The following is a 17,385-nucleotide window of genomic DNA, read 5'->3' on the forward strand; positions in this document are numbered from 1 at the left end:
CTGGGTTCCTCCAGCAGAACAAATTATGTCCTGACATTTTCCTGTTTTTGTTTTCTTTCTCTCCCCTCCCCCATGTCCACGCAGATTCAGGCTAATTGGAAGCTCTGTAAAGGCAAGGGCCGTGTTTATCGTGTACGTCATTACATTCCCAGCATTTACCACCAGTGCCAGGTGCACTGTAGGTACTCAGTATATACTTACTCCATAAGTATTTATTCATTTTTGTCCTTTAGTTCTTGATATCTCTGGATTCTGATCAATTTCCTTAAGATTTGACAACTTCGCTCTACCCCTCTATCTTAACTATTCCAGGTTCTTGATTATTTGTTTGGATCTCCTTGTTTGCTCTGAGAGCCAGTATTCTAGGTCGTCCCAGTTCAACTACCAAACTTATGCCCTCCTGCTTGTACAGATCCTTGTTGTTTTGTATGCCCTGATTTGGGCTCCTTTACCTGTTCCTGACCTGTTGCCTTCTGAGACACCTGCCTGATCTAAACAACACTGGCTCTTTTCATTTTGCCCAATTTCTCTCCTTTCTCTTCTGACTTTCCTGAAGAATGGTAGAGAAGCAATTCCACATGTCCCCAGAAACTTGTTTCTAATCCCTGTGGGACTTACACTGCCTTCCCGGAATGTGAATGATTAGAGCAGGGATTTGTACACTTACAGGGAATGACACGGTGGGTCAGCTTTCATTTCCACTACGTCCTTCAAGGTAATGGGGAAGTGCTGGCTAGTTCATCATTTCTCTGGTCATCTTTCAGACTTAGAGCTAGCAAGTTATTCTACAGCTAACCTCAAGAGGAAATAACAATGTCTTTTCACTTCCAAGGAAGCTGTCTTTGTATAATACATTTGGTCCTCCTTGCTCACAGGTTCTGCATTCATGGATTCAACCAAAGACTGTGGATCCCCCACTGGTTGAATCTGCAGAAGCAGAATCTATGGGACTTGAGCATCCGTGGATTTTGGTATCTGTAAGGATCCTGGAACCAGTCCTCTGAGAATACCAAGGGACAACTGTACCTCTGATTCAGTTTGGATTTTCATGGTCCGTTCTCAGTTCTTCACATTAGAATTCATCGTTCACACGTAACTGATTCCTCCATTAATCTATAGAATTTAACATAGGTTCACAGAAATTCAGCTGTGATTCCCTGAAAGACTTTTTGCCAATAATGCTACTCAGTCTGTATTTATTATACCAATAAATTCAGCAGTAAATAACATTATCATATTTTCTTTTTATATTTTTCAATCTTGACATACAGGAAGCCTTGGCTCAAGCTTTTTGGATTGACATTAAGCGCATGGATGACCCAGAGTGTTACTTTAATTCTTTGCCAAAAGAGTTAGAAGTAAAAAGAGATCGGATGGTACGTTTACTTGAAAGTGTTGGCCTGACACCCATAGTTCCTGATGGAGGATACTTCATCATCGCTGATGTGTCTTTGCTAGGTTTGTAAAGGTTTTTATTATTTCAAATATACAGAAACCTAGGTATGGAATTATAGATTGGTGTCAAAGCCATATCAGCATTTCATTTATGGAAAAATGGATTTCCACAATGTCAGTGTTGTTTACAGTCATCTTGACAATTAGGTCCTTGACCTTAAATGCGACTGTTGTTCCATGATTATGGAGTTATTGGTTCTGAGTTTTCTGTTAAACGTAGAATTTGCTGTCTAGTTCTGGTGTGTAACTTATAACAGGTACATGAAGTAATACATGTTCTTTGTGTTCCTTTTAGTACAATTTTACGTTCCTTTTTACTTAAAAAAACATGATTTCTAGACTGTTGATGCAACTGAGGAATACTTGTCACTAGAGTATACTGAAATGAAGCATATTGATTGAGGGTCTACTATATGCCAAGCACTTTCAAATACTCTTTTGAAAAAAAGCATTGTTAGCTCCATGTTTAAAGACACGAAGACTTACAAAATATTACATAGCTTGCCTAAAGTCACATAGCAAGATTGCAGATAGTTTTGTCTCCAAAAAGCAGTGGTCTACACTTACCTGAAGCTGTTATGTGAAATTCTGACATGCCACACAAATCTAAAGTTAGAAGCATGATAATGTTTTATGTTTAACATCTTTCTTCCAAAAAAACTGTAGTGTTAATCGTAGTAAATTTAAAAGCATAATTTATTCTGACAGAAATCTTAGAAATTACAGCTATTTGGAACAGTTTTAAATGTTAAGATTCTATTACAGTGAAGTGATGTGCTACTGAACATGAAAAATGTTCAATATATACCAAATTTTATACATTTTATAAAGCTAGAAACTTTCAATTTTGTAACAAAACAGCGATTATTATTTCTTCATTTGTTGTGAGAGAAGCAGAGGCCATGTGTTTGTCAGGAGAGCTGAATTTGTCAGGCTCCCAAGCTCCATTCTTATGTAAAACCCCTTGAAATGTTCTACACTCTAAGGTTTGGAAAGCACTTTTACTATATTGAGCCTAAATGTGCAGCTCATTTCATGAAATGATAAAAAGAAATAGCACAGCTTCCATCACTTACATTTTTGCTTTTGAATTGGAAATTCACAAGATTTTCAACATAAATTATTTTGTTTAAAAGAAAATTATTTTGTGGGTGGGTGGGACTAGCTCAGTGGTAGAGCGCATGGTTAGCATGCATAAGGTCCTGGGTTCAATCACCAGTACCTCCATTAAAAAAAAAGAAGGAAATTATTATACTTTATCTGCTTCCAGCAAGAATTTCAGCTAATTAATATTTAAAGTCTTTGACACAAAAATCTGTAAATAGAAATGTTTAAATATCAATGTATCATGGAGCAGGGGGAAGCAAATATTTTAGTCACCTAGGTTCATATGGTAGTTGACCCTTGAGCAATGCAGGGGTCAGGGGCACTGGCTCTCTGTACAGTTGAAAATCTGTGTATAACACATTGTTGAGCTCCGTTATCAGTGATCCCACTTTATATGCAGCCCCACCTTACCTGAGTTTCCGCGTGGATTCATCCAACTATGGATTGTGCAGTGCTGTAGTATTTACTGTTGAAAAAAATCTGTGTATAAGTGGACTCACGCAGTTCAAACCTGTATTGTTCAAGGGTCAACTGTATTGTAGTTAGCATTAACTTGAGCCCAAACCTCAGGGCAGCAAAGGCAAATAGAAAAATAGAATTAGTTACGTAATTCTTGGGTGAAAGTAAATGTAACAGCTTTTTAGGTAAGAATAAATCTTCCCTGGAACTAAACTTTTTCAGAGTAGGTTCTAAAAGGGATTCACCATATTTGACATCAAGCATCAAAAGGACAGTAATGCAACTTTTACTTGGATGATTGTATTAAGCTCTTAAGTAGTTTCCCATTCTATCCTCAGTTGATCCAGCCTGAAAGCAATACTGGTTTAGGTCCTAGATCTTAAACTAATGTAGTTGTAATAGGAGCAGAAAGGATTTTTGTTAGAAAACCTTTTGTGATGATGGAAAGGATGCCCATTCTTTATGATGCTCCCTCACCTGTAGGGGGAAAATGTTAATGTCTCTAAGACCCTTCTACATCTGAAGACAAGTTCGTTTTATTTTACTCTTTCATCTGTTCAGATTAATTTGAATGTAGAAATTCTTCCATATACTAGAGGTTTGTCCCACCATTTGCTAAAGACAAAAGCAAAAAAAGAAAACTTTCATTTGAAGGTAGCTTGAAAATAAAGATGAACTGTAAAATTCATGAACACAGTAATTCCGCGTGTAACTCATAGCAATGGCTACATGGTTAATATTTTTTCAGTATTTATGATTTAGCCGGTATTACGCTAAGAGCTTTACAAATATCACATTCTCACAAAAGCCCTATGAAATTGGTACTATTATATCTTCGTTGATACTTGAGAAAGATGAGATAGAAAATTAAGAAATTTACTGAGGTTAATCAAATAATAAGTAGCAGAACTGATCTCTGAACCCAGAGATCCATGTCTTAACCAGTGAACTTATCTTTTTTCTGCTAAACTAAGCAACTTTCCCAACCAATGAGCTTCATCCTAGAACTAAAAAGGAAAACATCTGATTTAGCAAACAAGAAACAAACAAGAAGATTATTACAATTGTTCTAGTGAGATAATAAGGTCCATAATTATGGAGAAGATGGTAAGAATACAACCACCAATTTTAATTTTCATAGGTTACTTAAATAAGCTAGTGTTATTATAAAATGGTTCAAACTCCTACCTTTGATAAAGAAGTATTTTGTTTAGTTCCTTTGAGGGTGTCTGACTCAAGCATTCAAAAGAAATAGATTCCAATTTTCTCTTCGCTATAAAATCTTATAGAATTGTATTTATTCTCTTCTTTTTTTTTTTTTTTTTTTTTTTGAATACCATGGCAATAAATTTCTCTTTTCTAATCTTTACAAGAATAAATGAGTAGTAAAGCCAGTGCCAATTACAGGTAGTTGATAACCTCCTGTTCTTCTTCCTACAGCCACGAGTAATCACTCCTTTCTCCAGGTTTCCTTTGCATATACTACCACTGAGTACTAGTAGTCACATGGCAGGCGAGAATTCTACCACTGAGCCACCCATGCAGTACTAGTAGTTTCACATCATTTACAATTAGTCTCTAACCATTCTACGTTGTCATTTTTGTCAGAGCCCAACCTGAATTAAACACACATACAGATAACTTGAAATAGTAATCGTCATTTGTAAAGTGAGGATTGTTGCGTCTCTCAGAATTGTAGGACAAATAAATGAGAGAATCATGTAACCTGCTTAACAAATAGGAGGTACTAAATAAATGGTAGAATATTATTAGCATTATCTTATGGAAATTTTATATTCTTAAAGCACAGGGGAAAATGGAAATAAAATCATTAAGGAAAACCATAGTAAGACATAAAAAAAAATGCAAGTTAAACTTTCTTCAATGTCAAGAATTTTACACTGTTAATTTAAAGAGCCAGTGATATTTAGTGAATGAAAGAAAGAAGATAACTGCCTCAATTTATTTTGAGCAATAAATTGTAAAATTTCATTGATTATAGTAACCATCAGTGTTAGTTGCTTTAGGGCATTCAAACAGATCTAAGTGTACAAATCAGTAAAACTGAAATAATATGAAATGTAGATTGCTGAAACTGAATGCCAGAGAAACAGCTAGCCTAGAATTTAAAGCAAGATTAGAGCAAGAGATAAATACAGGAATACATATTTGAAGTTTTTCACCAAATTAAAAAAAATTTAAGCATAATATTTGGAAGAGGAAACAATAAAAATATCACTTGGAAGAACTACACAGACATTCTCTCTTCATAAATAATATATAATATTCATTCATTCATTCCATAAAATGCTTCTCATTACTTGTATACTAGACATGATCTAGGAGTTGTGGATAATGATAGGTTGCATTGCCCTTGTGGAGCTTACAACCTAATAAATAATGAATTACTATTTGGGGGTATAATTATTATGGACGAACACTCTGTAAATTTAAGTTTTATTTCCATAATAATGATCTTAGAGACATATTATTTCTAAATGGAAAGGCAGCACTCCTTCCTTCCCCTTTCCTACTCTCTTCCAGTGCTAAAAGGTACATACACAAGCATGATCAACCAGATGTGTATTTGAGTACTGCCTCAGAGTGTCTGTAAAGCTCACCTGTGAATCCCTTACTTCCCACCACACCATGCAGGGTGAGTCTCCAGCAGATTCTGTGGATATCTTCCGAGGAAAGTTTGAATCTTCATAGACAAATGAGATACATGTTGCCTCAGACATAATATACAGGCCGTTCAAGTTTTACTGTTGTTTTAGATGCAGACTTCTCTGATATGAAGGACAGCAGTGAACCTTATGACTATAAATTTGTGAAATGGATGACTAAAAATAAGGTAATATTTTATTGGCCTTTGCAGTATTGTGCTGTGTTATACTTAATTTATGAAGGAATCCTGCTGATCTGCTTTAAACAATGATAACTAGTTTTGTTACATGATTGTCTACTCGTAGCTATTTGTAGGATTTTAAAAACATTTTTCTTTTAGACATTGTTAATATTTAGAAGTAACTATTTCTAATGTTTGTGGTCCTAAAATTAATATTTAAAATGTAAGTAATTTTCCTATTTTTCCTATTTTATCTTCCTATTTATTTTTCAGAAACTGTCAGCCATCCCAGTTTCAGCCTTCTGTAATGCAGAGACCAAATCACAGTTTGAGAAATTTGTGCGATTTTGTTTCATTAAAGTAAGTTCCCTGGTGTACTCAAAAACATATTTATAATACCCTTCCTTTTGATTTATAAAGCACCATATTTTTCAATTGCTAGACATGATGTGCTCATATGCAGTTTTTAAATTTTGGGCTTGCTGCCATAAACAGTTTTTAAATTTTGGCCTGATGCAGTAAAATTAACCTACCAGAACAAAAGTCAGCACTTTCTGAAGTTGAGCTTACTGGATTATAACATAATCAGACTCCTTGCTTGTAATGTTACAATGTCCTGAATAAAACCAAACATTACTACACATGTGAAGACACAAGAAAATGTAACCCTTAATGGGAAAAAGAAAAAAAAAAAAGCAGTCAATAAAAACAGATCTCAAGGTGATCCAGATAAAGGAATTAGCAGACAAGGACTTTAAAGCAAATATTATAAGCATGTCCAAGAAGTTAATGGACAATATGGTCACAGTGAGTGACCAGATTAAAACTATAAAAAAGAACCAAGTGGAAATTCAGGAATTTAAAAATTCAGTATCTGATATGAAAAATGGGGCTTAGCATACATAAGATGAAGGTGAGAATAAAAGGGTCCACTTGACTACAGATCCATAGAAATTGTCCAATCTGAAAAAAGAGTGAAAAGTTGTTTTTGAAAAATGAATAAAAGCCTCAGGTCTATAAGTCAATGTCAGCTAATAATATACATGTAATTGGGATTACCCCTCTCCTCTCAAAAAATAAAAGAGAATGTGGCAGAAAAAATATCTTAAGAAATAATGGCCAAAATTTCTTCATATTTGGTGAAAAGCAATTTAGAGATCTAAAAATTCGGTGAACTACACAGGATATAAAGAAAATTTCACCTTGACACAGACCAAAGGTAATGAAAGGAACCAGAGAAAAACTATACCTTGCATGCATAGGAGCAAAGATATGAATGTTAACTAACTTCTTACCAGAAACAGTGGAGACCAACTTACAATGAAATGACACCGTCAAAGTGCTGAAATAAAAAATTTATCAGCCCAGAATTCTGTATCCAGGAAAATATCCTTTAAAACTAAAAACAAAATAAACATCCAAGATTAATGAAAGCTAAGAGAATTCAGCACCATCAGATCTGTTCTTAAAAAAAAAATCTGAATATATTATTGTTTTTAAGATGTTACCACTACTGAAAACAGTCTTACCAAGATTAAGGCACTCTGTATACCAACACACTCACCTGTAACTAGTCAGATTGGTGTAAATGCTGTTTTCAACTTTTAGAGACAAGCTTATAGACAAACCTAGTGGAGGCTTATCCAGAATAGGATATACATATTAACAGTCTAACAATGTCAACATTTAATTGACTGAAATGTAGAAGAAAGGGTAAGGCCATCCTCTTATAGTGGATCTAGAAATAGAGGTACAAATATATTATTTGAAGTTACAAACAGAACTAATAATAGAAAGAAGTACCATAAGACCTCTAGTTTTTTTTTTTTTAACATTTTCTAATTGATTTATAATCATTTTACAATGTTCTGTCAAATTCCAGTGTAGAGCATAATTTTTCAGTTATACATGAACATACATACATTCATTGTCACATTTTTTTCTCTGTGAGCTACCATAAGATCTTGTATATATTTCCCTGTGCTACACAGTATAATCTTGTTTATCTATTCTACATTTTGAAATCCCAGTTTATCCCTTCCCACCCCCCACCCACTTGGCAACCACAAGTTTGTATTCTATGTCTATGAGTCTGTTTCTGTTTTGTATTTATGTTTTGTTTGTTTGTTTGCTTGTTTAGATTCCACATATAAGCAATCTCATACGGTATTTTTCTTTCTCTTTCTGGCTTACTTCTCTTAGAATGACATTCTCCAGGAGCATCCATGTTGCTGCAAATGGCGTTATGTTGTCGGGTTTTATGGCTGAGTAGTATTCCATTGTATAAATATACCACTTCTTCTTTATCCAGTCATCTGTCGATGGACATTTAGGCTGTTTCCATGTCTTGGCTATTGTAGATAGTTCTGCTATGAACATTGGGGTGCAGGTGTCATTTTGAAGTAGGGTTCCTTCTGGATATATGCCCAGGAGCAGGATTCCTGGGTCACAGGGTAAGTCTATTCCTAGTCTTTTGAGGAATCTCCATACTGTTTTCCACAGTGGCTGCACCAAACTGCATTCCCACCAGCAGTGTAGGAGGGTTCCCTTTTCTCCATAGCCTCACCAGCATTTATCATTTGTGGATTTTTGAATGATAGCCATTCTGACTGGTGTGAGGTGATGCCTCATTGCAGTTTTGATTTGCATTTCTCTGATAATTAGTGATATTGAGCCTTATTTCATGTGCCTATTGATCATTTGTATGTCTTCCTTGGAGAATTGCTTCTTTAAGTCTTTTGCCCATTTTTGATTGGGTTGTTTTTTACTTATTAAGTCGTATGAGCTGCTTATACATTCTGGAGATCAAGCCTTTGTCGGTTTCATTTGCAAAAACTTTCTCCCATTCCCTAGGTTGTCTTTTTGTTTTACTTATGATTTCCTTTGCTGTGCATAAGCTTGTAAGTTTCATTAGGTCCCATTTGTTTATTCTTGCTTTTATTTCTATTGCTTGCGTAGACTGCCCTAGGAGAGCATTTTTGAGGTGTATGTCAGATAATGTTTTGCCTATATTTTCTTCTAGGAGGTTTATTGTATCTTGTCTTATGTTTAAGTCTTTGATCCATTTTGAGTTGATTTTTGTGTATGGTGTAAGGGAGTGTTCTAGCTTCACTGATTTACATGCTGCTGTCCAGTTTTCCCAGCACCATTTGCTGAAGAGACTGTCTTTATTCCATTGTATATTCTTGCCTCCTTTGTCAAAGATGAGTTGACCAAAAGTTTGTGGGTTCATTTCTGGGCTCTCTATTCTGTTCCATTGGTCCATATGTCTGTTTTTGTACCAATATCATGCTGTCTTGATGACTGTAGCTCCATAGTATTGTCTGAAGTCTGGGAGAGTTATTCCTCCAGCCTCTTTCTTTCTCTTCAGTCATGCTTTGGCAATTCTAGGTCATTGGTGGTTCCATATAAATTTTATTATGATTTTTTCTAGTTCTGTGAAATATGTCCTGGGTAACTGGATAGGGATTGCATTAAATCTGTAGATTGCCTTGGGCAGTGTGACCATTTTAACAATATTGATTCTTCCAATCCAAGAGCATGGGATATCTTTCCATTTTTTAAAGTCTTCTTTAATTTCCTTCATCAATGGTTTATAGTTTTCTGTGTATAATTCTTTCACCTCCTTGGTTAGATTTATTCCCAGATATTTTATTACTTTGGGTGCTATTTTAAAGGGGATTGTTTCTTTACTTTCTTCTTCTGTTGATTTATCGTTAGTGTAAAGAAATGCAACTGATTTTTGAACGTTAATTTTGTAACCTGCTACCTTGCTGAATTCTTCAATCAGCTCTAGTAGCTTTTGTGTGGACCTTTTAGGGTTTTCTATATATAGTATCATGTCATCTGCATATAGTGACCCTTTTACCTCTTATTTTCCAATCTGGATCCCTTTTATTTCTCTCTTGTCTGATTGCTGTGGCTAGGACTTCCAGGACTATGTTGAATAGGAGTGGTGACAGTGGGCATCCTTGTCTTGTCCCAGATTTTAGTGGGAAGCTATTGGGTTTTTCACCGTTGAGTACTATGCTGGCTGTAGGTTTGTCATATATAGCTGTTATGATGTTGAGATATGTTCCCTCTGTACCCACTTTGGTGAGAGTTTTTATCATAAATATGTGTTGAATTTTATCAAATGCTTTTTCTGCATCGATTTAGATGATCATGTGGTTTTTGTCCTTTCTCTTGTTGATGTGATGTATTACACTGATTGATTTGCGTGTGTTGAACCACCCTTGAGCCCCTGGGATGAACCTCACTTGGTCATGATGTATAATCTTTTTTATGTGTTGTTGGATTCTACTTGCTAAAATTTTGGTGAGGATTTTTACATCTATGTTCATCAGTGATATTGGCCTATAATTCTCTTTTTTGTTAGTGTCTTTGCCTGGTTTTGGTATAAGACCTCCAGTTTTAAAGTAGTAGACACAGCTTTTCCCCATTCTTTTCTTGGAAATTATTTTTACAAAACAGCTAGGAGAATAGAAAACAAATTCACAAATGCCCCAGTAAAGGAGGAAGAGTTGCCACATACAGTGAAGGTAATGGTAGAGGGAAGACACCAGGAAAGTCTCCTGCTTCTGCATCTTCAAATTAGAGCCAGAGCCAGTGGGTAGCCTCCTCATTATCGAGAGCAACAGGACATCTCAGCATGCTGGCAGCGGGAGCTTCCCCAGAGCCACGTGGCAGCACTGAAGAGGCAGAGCAGGAACATGCAGTCATGCCATTCAGGTCCTGTGCAAGCCAGGCTGGAAAGGAGGCTGGTCAGGTTATAGATTTGCTCCTCACCCCCATCATTTTGTTAAAGCTGTGTTAAGGCAACATGAAGGCAAGACATTAAATTGGAGGTAGCCAGTAAAATTAGTTGAGAAGAACTAAAATCTAAAAGAACTCTCCCTCACTGAATTCTCCACTAATCACATTAAACTGCACTGCGAGCTAGAGAAAATTTCTACTCCTTCCCGGTGCTCCCCTGGCTCCCCCCTTACACAAGTCTGCAAACACATCTTCAGGTCATAGACAAAGCCAGCAGGGAGCTTCCTCACTACCCAGAACAATAGGAGGTGTAGGTGTGCTGGCAGTGAGTATTAAAAGGAGCCATCTGTGAATCTATAAATAAGATACTATAAGGGAAGAAGGTACAGTGGAAAACAAATGTCAGACAATATTCAACAACAACAAAAAATTTTGCCATAGAGCAAATAAAATTTGTGGTATTTCAAATTCAAAACTTTTAAAACAAGATTACAGTGGAGATTTTTTAAAGTTCAGGGAAGATAGAGTAAAATAATATAGGAAGATGAAATGGCAGCTGTCAGAGCTCAGGTGAGAAATTAAAGGGAAAAATTAAGCTGTTGGTAACTGTGATGACATTGGATTCAGGACAGAGAACACTGAATACTCCTGTAAGCGCACTGAGGATTGAGAAAGGTAAGCAAAAGCAAGTGGAAAGGAACAAAGAGTTTTAAAATGTTGGAGAGAAAAATGGCAGCCATGTAAGACAGACGGAGCACCGAGCGTCCCCGAGGGAAGTGAGGAGCAGAACAAATGGAACTGGGGAAAGACTGTTACAGCTTTTATTTTGAGAATGCTTTCCATTTAAAACAAAAGATAAATCTAAAAATTGGAAGCGAATGCCTCGTCTCAGGAAAAACTGTCACAGAATAACACTGATATGCCTTGTTTAATATACTGGATTTTAAAGAAATGATTCTTTGGCATCTAAACAAAATGATCAAGTCCTCCACGGAGGCAGGAGGGGAAGATCAGGGTGGATTTGCGTCCTTTTTGGCAGCAGTCCGTATTGGAAAATAACAAGCAACACCAGGAAGTCCCTAGGGAAAGTTGACACACCCAACCCAACCTCTTGGAAAGGCTAAAGATAAAAAGATGGCAAAACACGCCAAGAAAATGGAAATTGAAAGAAAGCAGGTTGAATTTAGGGCAAAATAAACCAAAAAGCAGCACTTTACAGTGGCTGTGGGTAAAACCCTTAGTAGCTGTCAAAGACATAAAAGGATCTTCCACCTCACTCATGATAAGAGAAATGACAAACACACTGCAGTGAAGTTTTATCTTATCTGTTAGGTGGAAACAACCAAAACAACTGAAAAGTTTTGTAAGACCCTCTCATACATTGATTTGAAAACAGCAGTGGAATTTGTAACGTCTCTGCAGTGGTTGGTTTGAAATTGTTCATCCAGATGGAAATGGCCATATCTTTTGACCCAGAAATTGTGCTTCTAGGATTTTTTTCCTGTGGATTCACTTGCACATTTACTGTCTTGTGTTCAAGGATTTTCAGTGAAGCGTTGTTTGTAATATCAAAGGATTATAAACAACCAAAATACTCACCAATGAAGGCTGCTTGAAAAAATTGTGGGACATTCACATTCATAGAATTCTGAGTGAAGCAGCTCCATGTAGTGATAGAGCAGGAGCTAAAAGCAAGGGGCAGACTGGTTTGCGAGGAACACTGTCATTTGTATAAAAAGGAAAAGGGAGGCATATATATACACACACACATTCTATGTCTATTCTGTTTGTTTCTATGTCTATCTAAACATGTTGAAATCACCAGAGTTTTTTCCAGCTTTCACCCTTTCCATATTTGTCACTCCCTTCTCTGACAGTAGAAAAAAAAAAAAAAAAACCTGACTCACATCATGTAGCCACTCCTTTTAATCAGTACCTCTGTGTGTGACCAGTCTCCTGTCAGTGCCGCTGCCCCTCCACCCACCACCCCTGACAGGCACCCTTTACCTGACTCAGACTCAGACACTTTGCACCAGGCTGCTGCCACTGCCCCTCATGGTCACCAGCCTCACCTACCCTGGGCTTCAGCACCCTGTGCCGACCTGCTGCTGTCACTCTCCTGCAGAGACACCCTCCTCTCTAAGTCTCCAGCACCACATGCAAGGCTACCACTATCACCGACTGCAGAGAAGCCCTCCTCTTCCCTTGCGGGCTCCATCGTGCCATGCCCATCTGTGCCGGCAGATACCTGCCTCATCCCATCCAGGCTCCACGCTGCCTGGAACCACCCCGCCACACAGATGCCTCGCTTACCTTCCTAAGACCCTGACGCTGTTCCTGGTCAGTGCCACCAGTGCTGCCACCGCCACCCCCCACCACCCACATTGGAAAGTCCCCCCACTCCACGCTGGCTGCAGCATCCTGCACCAGGCTGCCAGGGCTCCTCCTGCCCCCATCCATGGACACCTGTCTCATTCAGCCCCACCTAATGGCTTTTGAACTAGACAATTCTGTAGAGGGAAGCGAAAGGAAAAGGAGAAGTAGAGAAAGCAGAAGAAGTTATCCATCAATTTAATTTTATACCATATGCAGGTATTACCTATTCAAAAAAAAATGAATGTTATCAATACAGTTACCCTCAAACAGTGTAGGGGTTAGGCGCTTATAACTAAGAGACTTCAGTAGGATGGGGCAGTTTTATGAATGAACAAATTTCTCCTCGTTGAAAGCAGAGAATGGTGGACACTGAAGTTGAAAAATAAAAAATTAGAAATGTACATTAGTTAGAATTAAAACCAGAAATTGCCATAAAGGGTTGTCTTGGGGGATGCTGGGAGTAGCAGGAAGAGATGGGGAGGGAAGAAGCAGTTATTTTTCAGTGTAAACTCTTCTGTACTCTTTGTCCTTTTTCTATAATTGTGTACTAATTCATTCTTTCGTTCTTGGTCAGCCTGACGTCCTCTGTATGTGTTGGGAGCTAAGGGAGGAGTATTCTTTTGTTGTCTAGAAGCCTTTTTGAATGAGGTCTGTGATTTTGCACACTTCCCACCCAAATGGATGAAATAATAAATTTGGATTCCATCGGCACATCCTCCAGACTGTCCACCTGCAGCAGTGTCTTTCATGAGTCTGGGTCTTTGGCACTGCAGGCCACTGGGGCTGCCCCAGGTGGTTATGAGTGATGAGAGCGCCCACACACTGATGGGCATGGTTTTAGATGGGATCATGTTAAACTGTATTCAGTCTGAGCTGTATATACAACTTGTCAGTCATTCTCTTGGTGATGCTCTTTGACCCCATGCAGGTTAATTTGTAGATTCCTTTGGTGTCAGGATAGTAGTAATAAAGTGCCCTGCCCTGGCAGCCGGCGTCACAAACCAGTATGATGTAGTGATTGCTGTGACGCTTCTCTAGCTCTCCTGATGGTGAATTCCTTGTGAGATTCATTCCCTTTCCCAGCCAGACAGCAGTGGGGTACAGCATTATAAATAACTGTTTGTCTGATTTGCTCCTGTGTTCCTTGAATAGCTTGAGATCTGTGTATTTGGCCACTAAGGTAAGGGATTGTGAACGCCATTTCCCGGTCTCTGTGCTCCTGCTGAGGTTGTGGTGTTTAAATCTTTACTTCATCTTAAATTTATTTTGACATGTAATGATGATTATTTCATTAATTTACAGAAAGATAGTACACTGGATGCTGCTGAAGCAATCATCAAGGCATGGAAAAGACAGGCGTCTTGATACGTGCAGACTGCGTTGTTTCTGTCAGATGACCTAGAATGGAGTCACTCAGTGCGGCCCCTTGCTGGTTATCGCAGAATAAAACTTTCAGCACAAATGAAATTTAAAGGAACATTTCCATTGTTTTTCCAAAGAAGTTAACCCCACTCCTAACAATATTCAAATCTGATTTTTTTTTTCAGTTGAGATATATTAAAGCACCTTTCACTTTATGAGTGAGTGTAATGGATAAGTGTAATGTAGTGGATAAGAACTGAGAGATGCTGGTTGGGGCTTAACTTCTCTGTGCTTCAGTTTCCTCAAAAGGGGAATAAAAGTGGCACTTCATATGAAGCTTTTGAGTTAACTGTTTATGAGGATGTAATGGACTAATGTACGTAAAGGCTGGCAAACAATAAGCACTCCACTGTTAGCCAGTTTCACTTCTCTGTCACTATAAAAACTCAACCAGTTACACCCCACACCCCAGCTCTGTGTCTTTGCTTTGTCTCCCTGCCTGTAGTTCCCATCCCTGCATTTACTATTGGCTTTGAACTCTGCTCAGAGTTTTGCCTGTCTGTCGCAGGCACCACCATCATCTGGGGTGGCTTCAAGGGGCACATGGATTACTTAGGCCTTAGGTGCTTTGACCTCCTCACCTCTGGCGATGGTCACCTGCACTCCACGCTCCACCTTAGCTGCCCACTCCCTCGGGCATACCCCGAACCTTCCACCCCTCCAGGCTGTTCCAACTTTGAGATAATAAATTAGTCATTTCACACTATAAACATCTATTCCTACTAAGTAAGTAAGTACCCCCCCACACTACTTCCCTCTCTGTTACTCTCGAAATATCACTTCTTTAAACTCACTATAATTTCAAATCCACTATTTCTCATGGCCCTCTTATGTCAGCATCAACTAGGGTCTTTGTTGAAAACAGATTTGGGTTTCCTCACCCCAGATCTACTGAATACTAACTTCAGGGGCTGGCTCTTCCCGGGTGGGTCTTAGACGCACTGAAATTGGAAGATCACCGTGTTGGTCCTAGGACCCTCTGCTGTAACTCCCGTCCGTCTCTATCTTCACTCCCTTCCACATCCAGCTTAGATTTCATCATCCACAGCTACAGACGGGATATTTTGCTGCCTTAAATAACTTGCTCATTGTTGCATCTCACCTACCTGGTCAGAAAATAATTCAGCCCTGGGGCTGACGCTCCGTGCTTGCACGTGGGTGCTGAGCGCTGCCGTGGCGAAGTGCTCAGTTGGGCAGGTGCCGACAGCCGTGAAGGCCTGGCACTGACCTTAACCAGACTCCATCCTTCTGTGTCCCCCTCGTGCGCTTGGTCAGCCTTCCACCACAAAGCAATTCCTAATACTCTCCCGTTCTCCTTAGTAAAAATATCCAGCCTTCCCCATTCTCCTTACAACTCAGAGCCCACCACTGCCAGCATGATTAAATGACCTCATCTGCTTCTGTGAAAAACGAAATGAAAAAAATAGAAGCCACCAGACCAGCACTCCCAACTGAGATTCTGCTAATGGGTCTAAGACATGTACATAAGCATCCATGCTTCATTTCCTTTGCGGCGGGGGGAGGACTGATGGTTAAACAGCACTAGGCGGAGCCATCCAGAAGGAGGGCCAGGGCCTCAAGAGCCAACTTGCAGAGCAGTACAAATTCCATGTAAAAACTTAGCCTGTCCACTCTTTTGGGGAACTTGGTAAAAATTTTCACCGGGGTGTAAAAATCCACTCTCTGCAGCCTTGGACCTTTTCAGTGCTAATCCCACCGCCTGTGTTCCGGATCCCATTTCTTCTCACATTCTCAGGGAGCTGGCTCAGGCCAGGCTCTTGCATCTTCAGCCTCTACTGGCTCCCTTCAAAACTGTTTCCCTCACAGTACCTGCAAAGAGTAAGCTGGAGTTCTCAGTAGACAAGGAATCTGGTGCTGTGATCACTGATGCTTCACATGCAAGCCCCAACCCTGGGGTTCTAGAACTTCTGTACCCGCTGGAATAGAGCTGCCACATTCTGGTCCAACAGTCAGCCCTAGGACTGATCCATAGGGAACCCCAGTTCTGGGTCATCCAAGGGACAGAGGTTACCATCTTTTCCACTTGGCTGGGATGAGGAGGACTGACTTGGGGAAGAGGAAGGCATGGATTTTAAATATGGTATCTGTGGATGAATACTGCATATTGGACCAGGGATAATTTTAATGTTTGGCCTAACAACCCTGGGACTTCAGAGGTCAAGGCCAGACCTAAGGCTTCCAGATGCCTAACTAGATTGCCAGGCCTAGCCATGGTTAGAGACAGTGTAATTGCTACAGTAGGAAACCCAAAAAGATTGGACAGAGAATTTTGCAAGAACCTAAGCCTCAGCCGTGGCATCCGCCCTGACAGATGTGTGCAGCTCACATCTAGCTCCTCGCCCCAAGTCTTGGGCTGATTCTCCTGGCGATCACTGTTGTTGCTCCTTCTGCTCAAAGTATTTAGCCCCCAATTGGTAAATCACATCTTTGCACTCATCTTGGTTGAAATTTCTAGCCTCCTCCTCCGTCGCTGAAAACTGGGTTCTTGGTCTTCTCAAAAAGAGACTTAAACCTATTTTTCCTTTTTCCTGCTGTTGAGAGTACATTCCTCAAACTCTTTTCTTAAGGGGACCCCAAGTCCTGGAGGTTCTTGCGTCCTTTCACAGGACCACTCTGGCTTCTGCGTTGAGCATGGACTATAGAGGCAGCAAAGGTTGAGGGATGGAGACCGTTACAGCAATTCAGGTGGACGATCACAGTGGTGGCAGTGGAAGGGTGAGAGATGATCGGATTCTAGATCTGCTTTGAAGGTAGAGCCAACAGGATTTGTTAAAAGAGTTATATAGAGGGTATGAGAGACAATGAGGACTCAAGGATGGGTTTGATGTTTGGCCTGAGCAACTGGAAGGACTGAGTGCTATCACCGAGGTGGAGGAGTCGCCAGGAGGAGCAGGCTTGGAGAAAGCCTGGAATTCTGAACGTAAGTTTGAGATCCCATGTTC

General features: G+C 39.3%; 1 protein-coding gene across 9 annotated transcripts in view; it reads left to right on the plus strand.

Moving 5' to 3' along the window:
• Positions 1–14,698, plus strand: part of KYAT3 (kynurenine aminotransferase 3) — a 57,676-nt gene extending 42,978 nt beyond the window's left edge. For 6 of the 9 annotated variants that reach the window (XM_010963295.3, XM_010963296.3, XM_010963297.3 and 3 more), the window contains 4 exons: positions 1,272–1,458; positions 5,799–5,875; positions 6,143–6,229; positions 14,303–14,698. In XM_010963295.3, the coding sequence (XP_010961597.2) occupies positions 1,272–1,458; positions 5,799–5,875; positions 6,143–6,229; positions 14,303–14,365 (414 nt within the window). In that variant the 3' untranslated portion in view covers positions 14,366–14,698. Of the gene's footprint in view, positions 1–875; positions 1,093–1,271; positions 1,459–5,565; positions 5,678–5,798; positions 5,876–6,142; positions 6,230–14,302 lie in introns of those variants that run through there. The other 3 variants (XR_012511130.1, XM_045522905.2, XM_045522906.2) reach the window with 3 other exon arrangements.
• Positions 14,699–17,385: the final 2,687 nt, after the last annotated feature.

The sequence above is a fragment of the Camelus bactrianus genome, chromosome 13 (assembly GCF_048773025.1).
Source record: "Camelus bactrianus isolate YW-2024 breed Bactrian camel chromosome 13, ASM4877302v1, whole genome shotgun sequence".
In the NCBI taxonomy this organism is placed as follows: Eukaryota; Metazoa; Chordata; class Mammalia; order Artiodactyla; family Camelidae; genus Camelus; species Camelus bactrianus.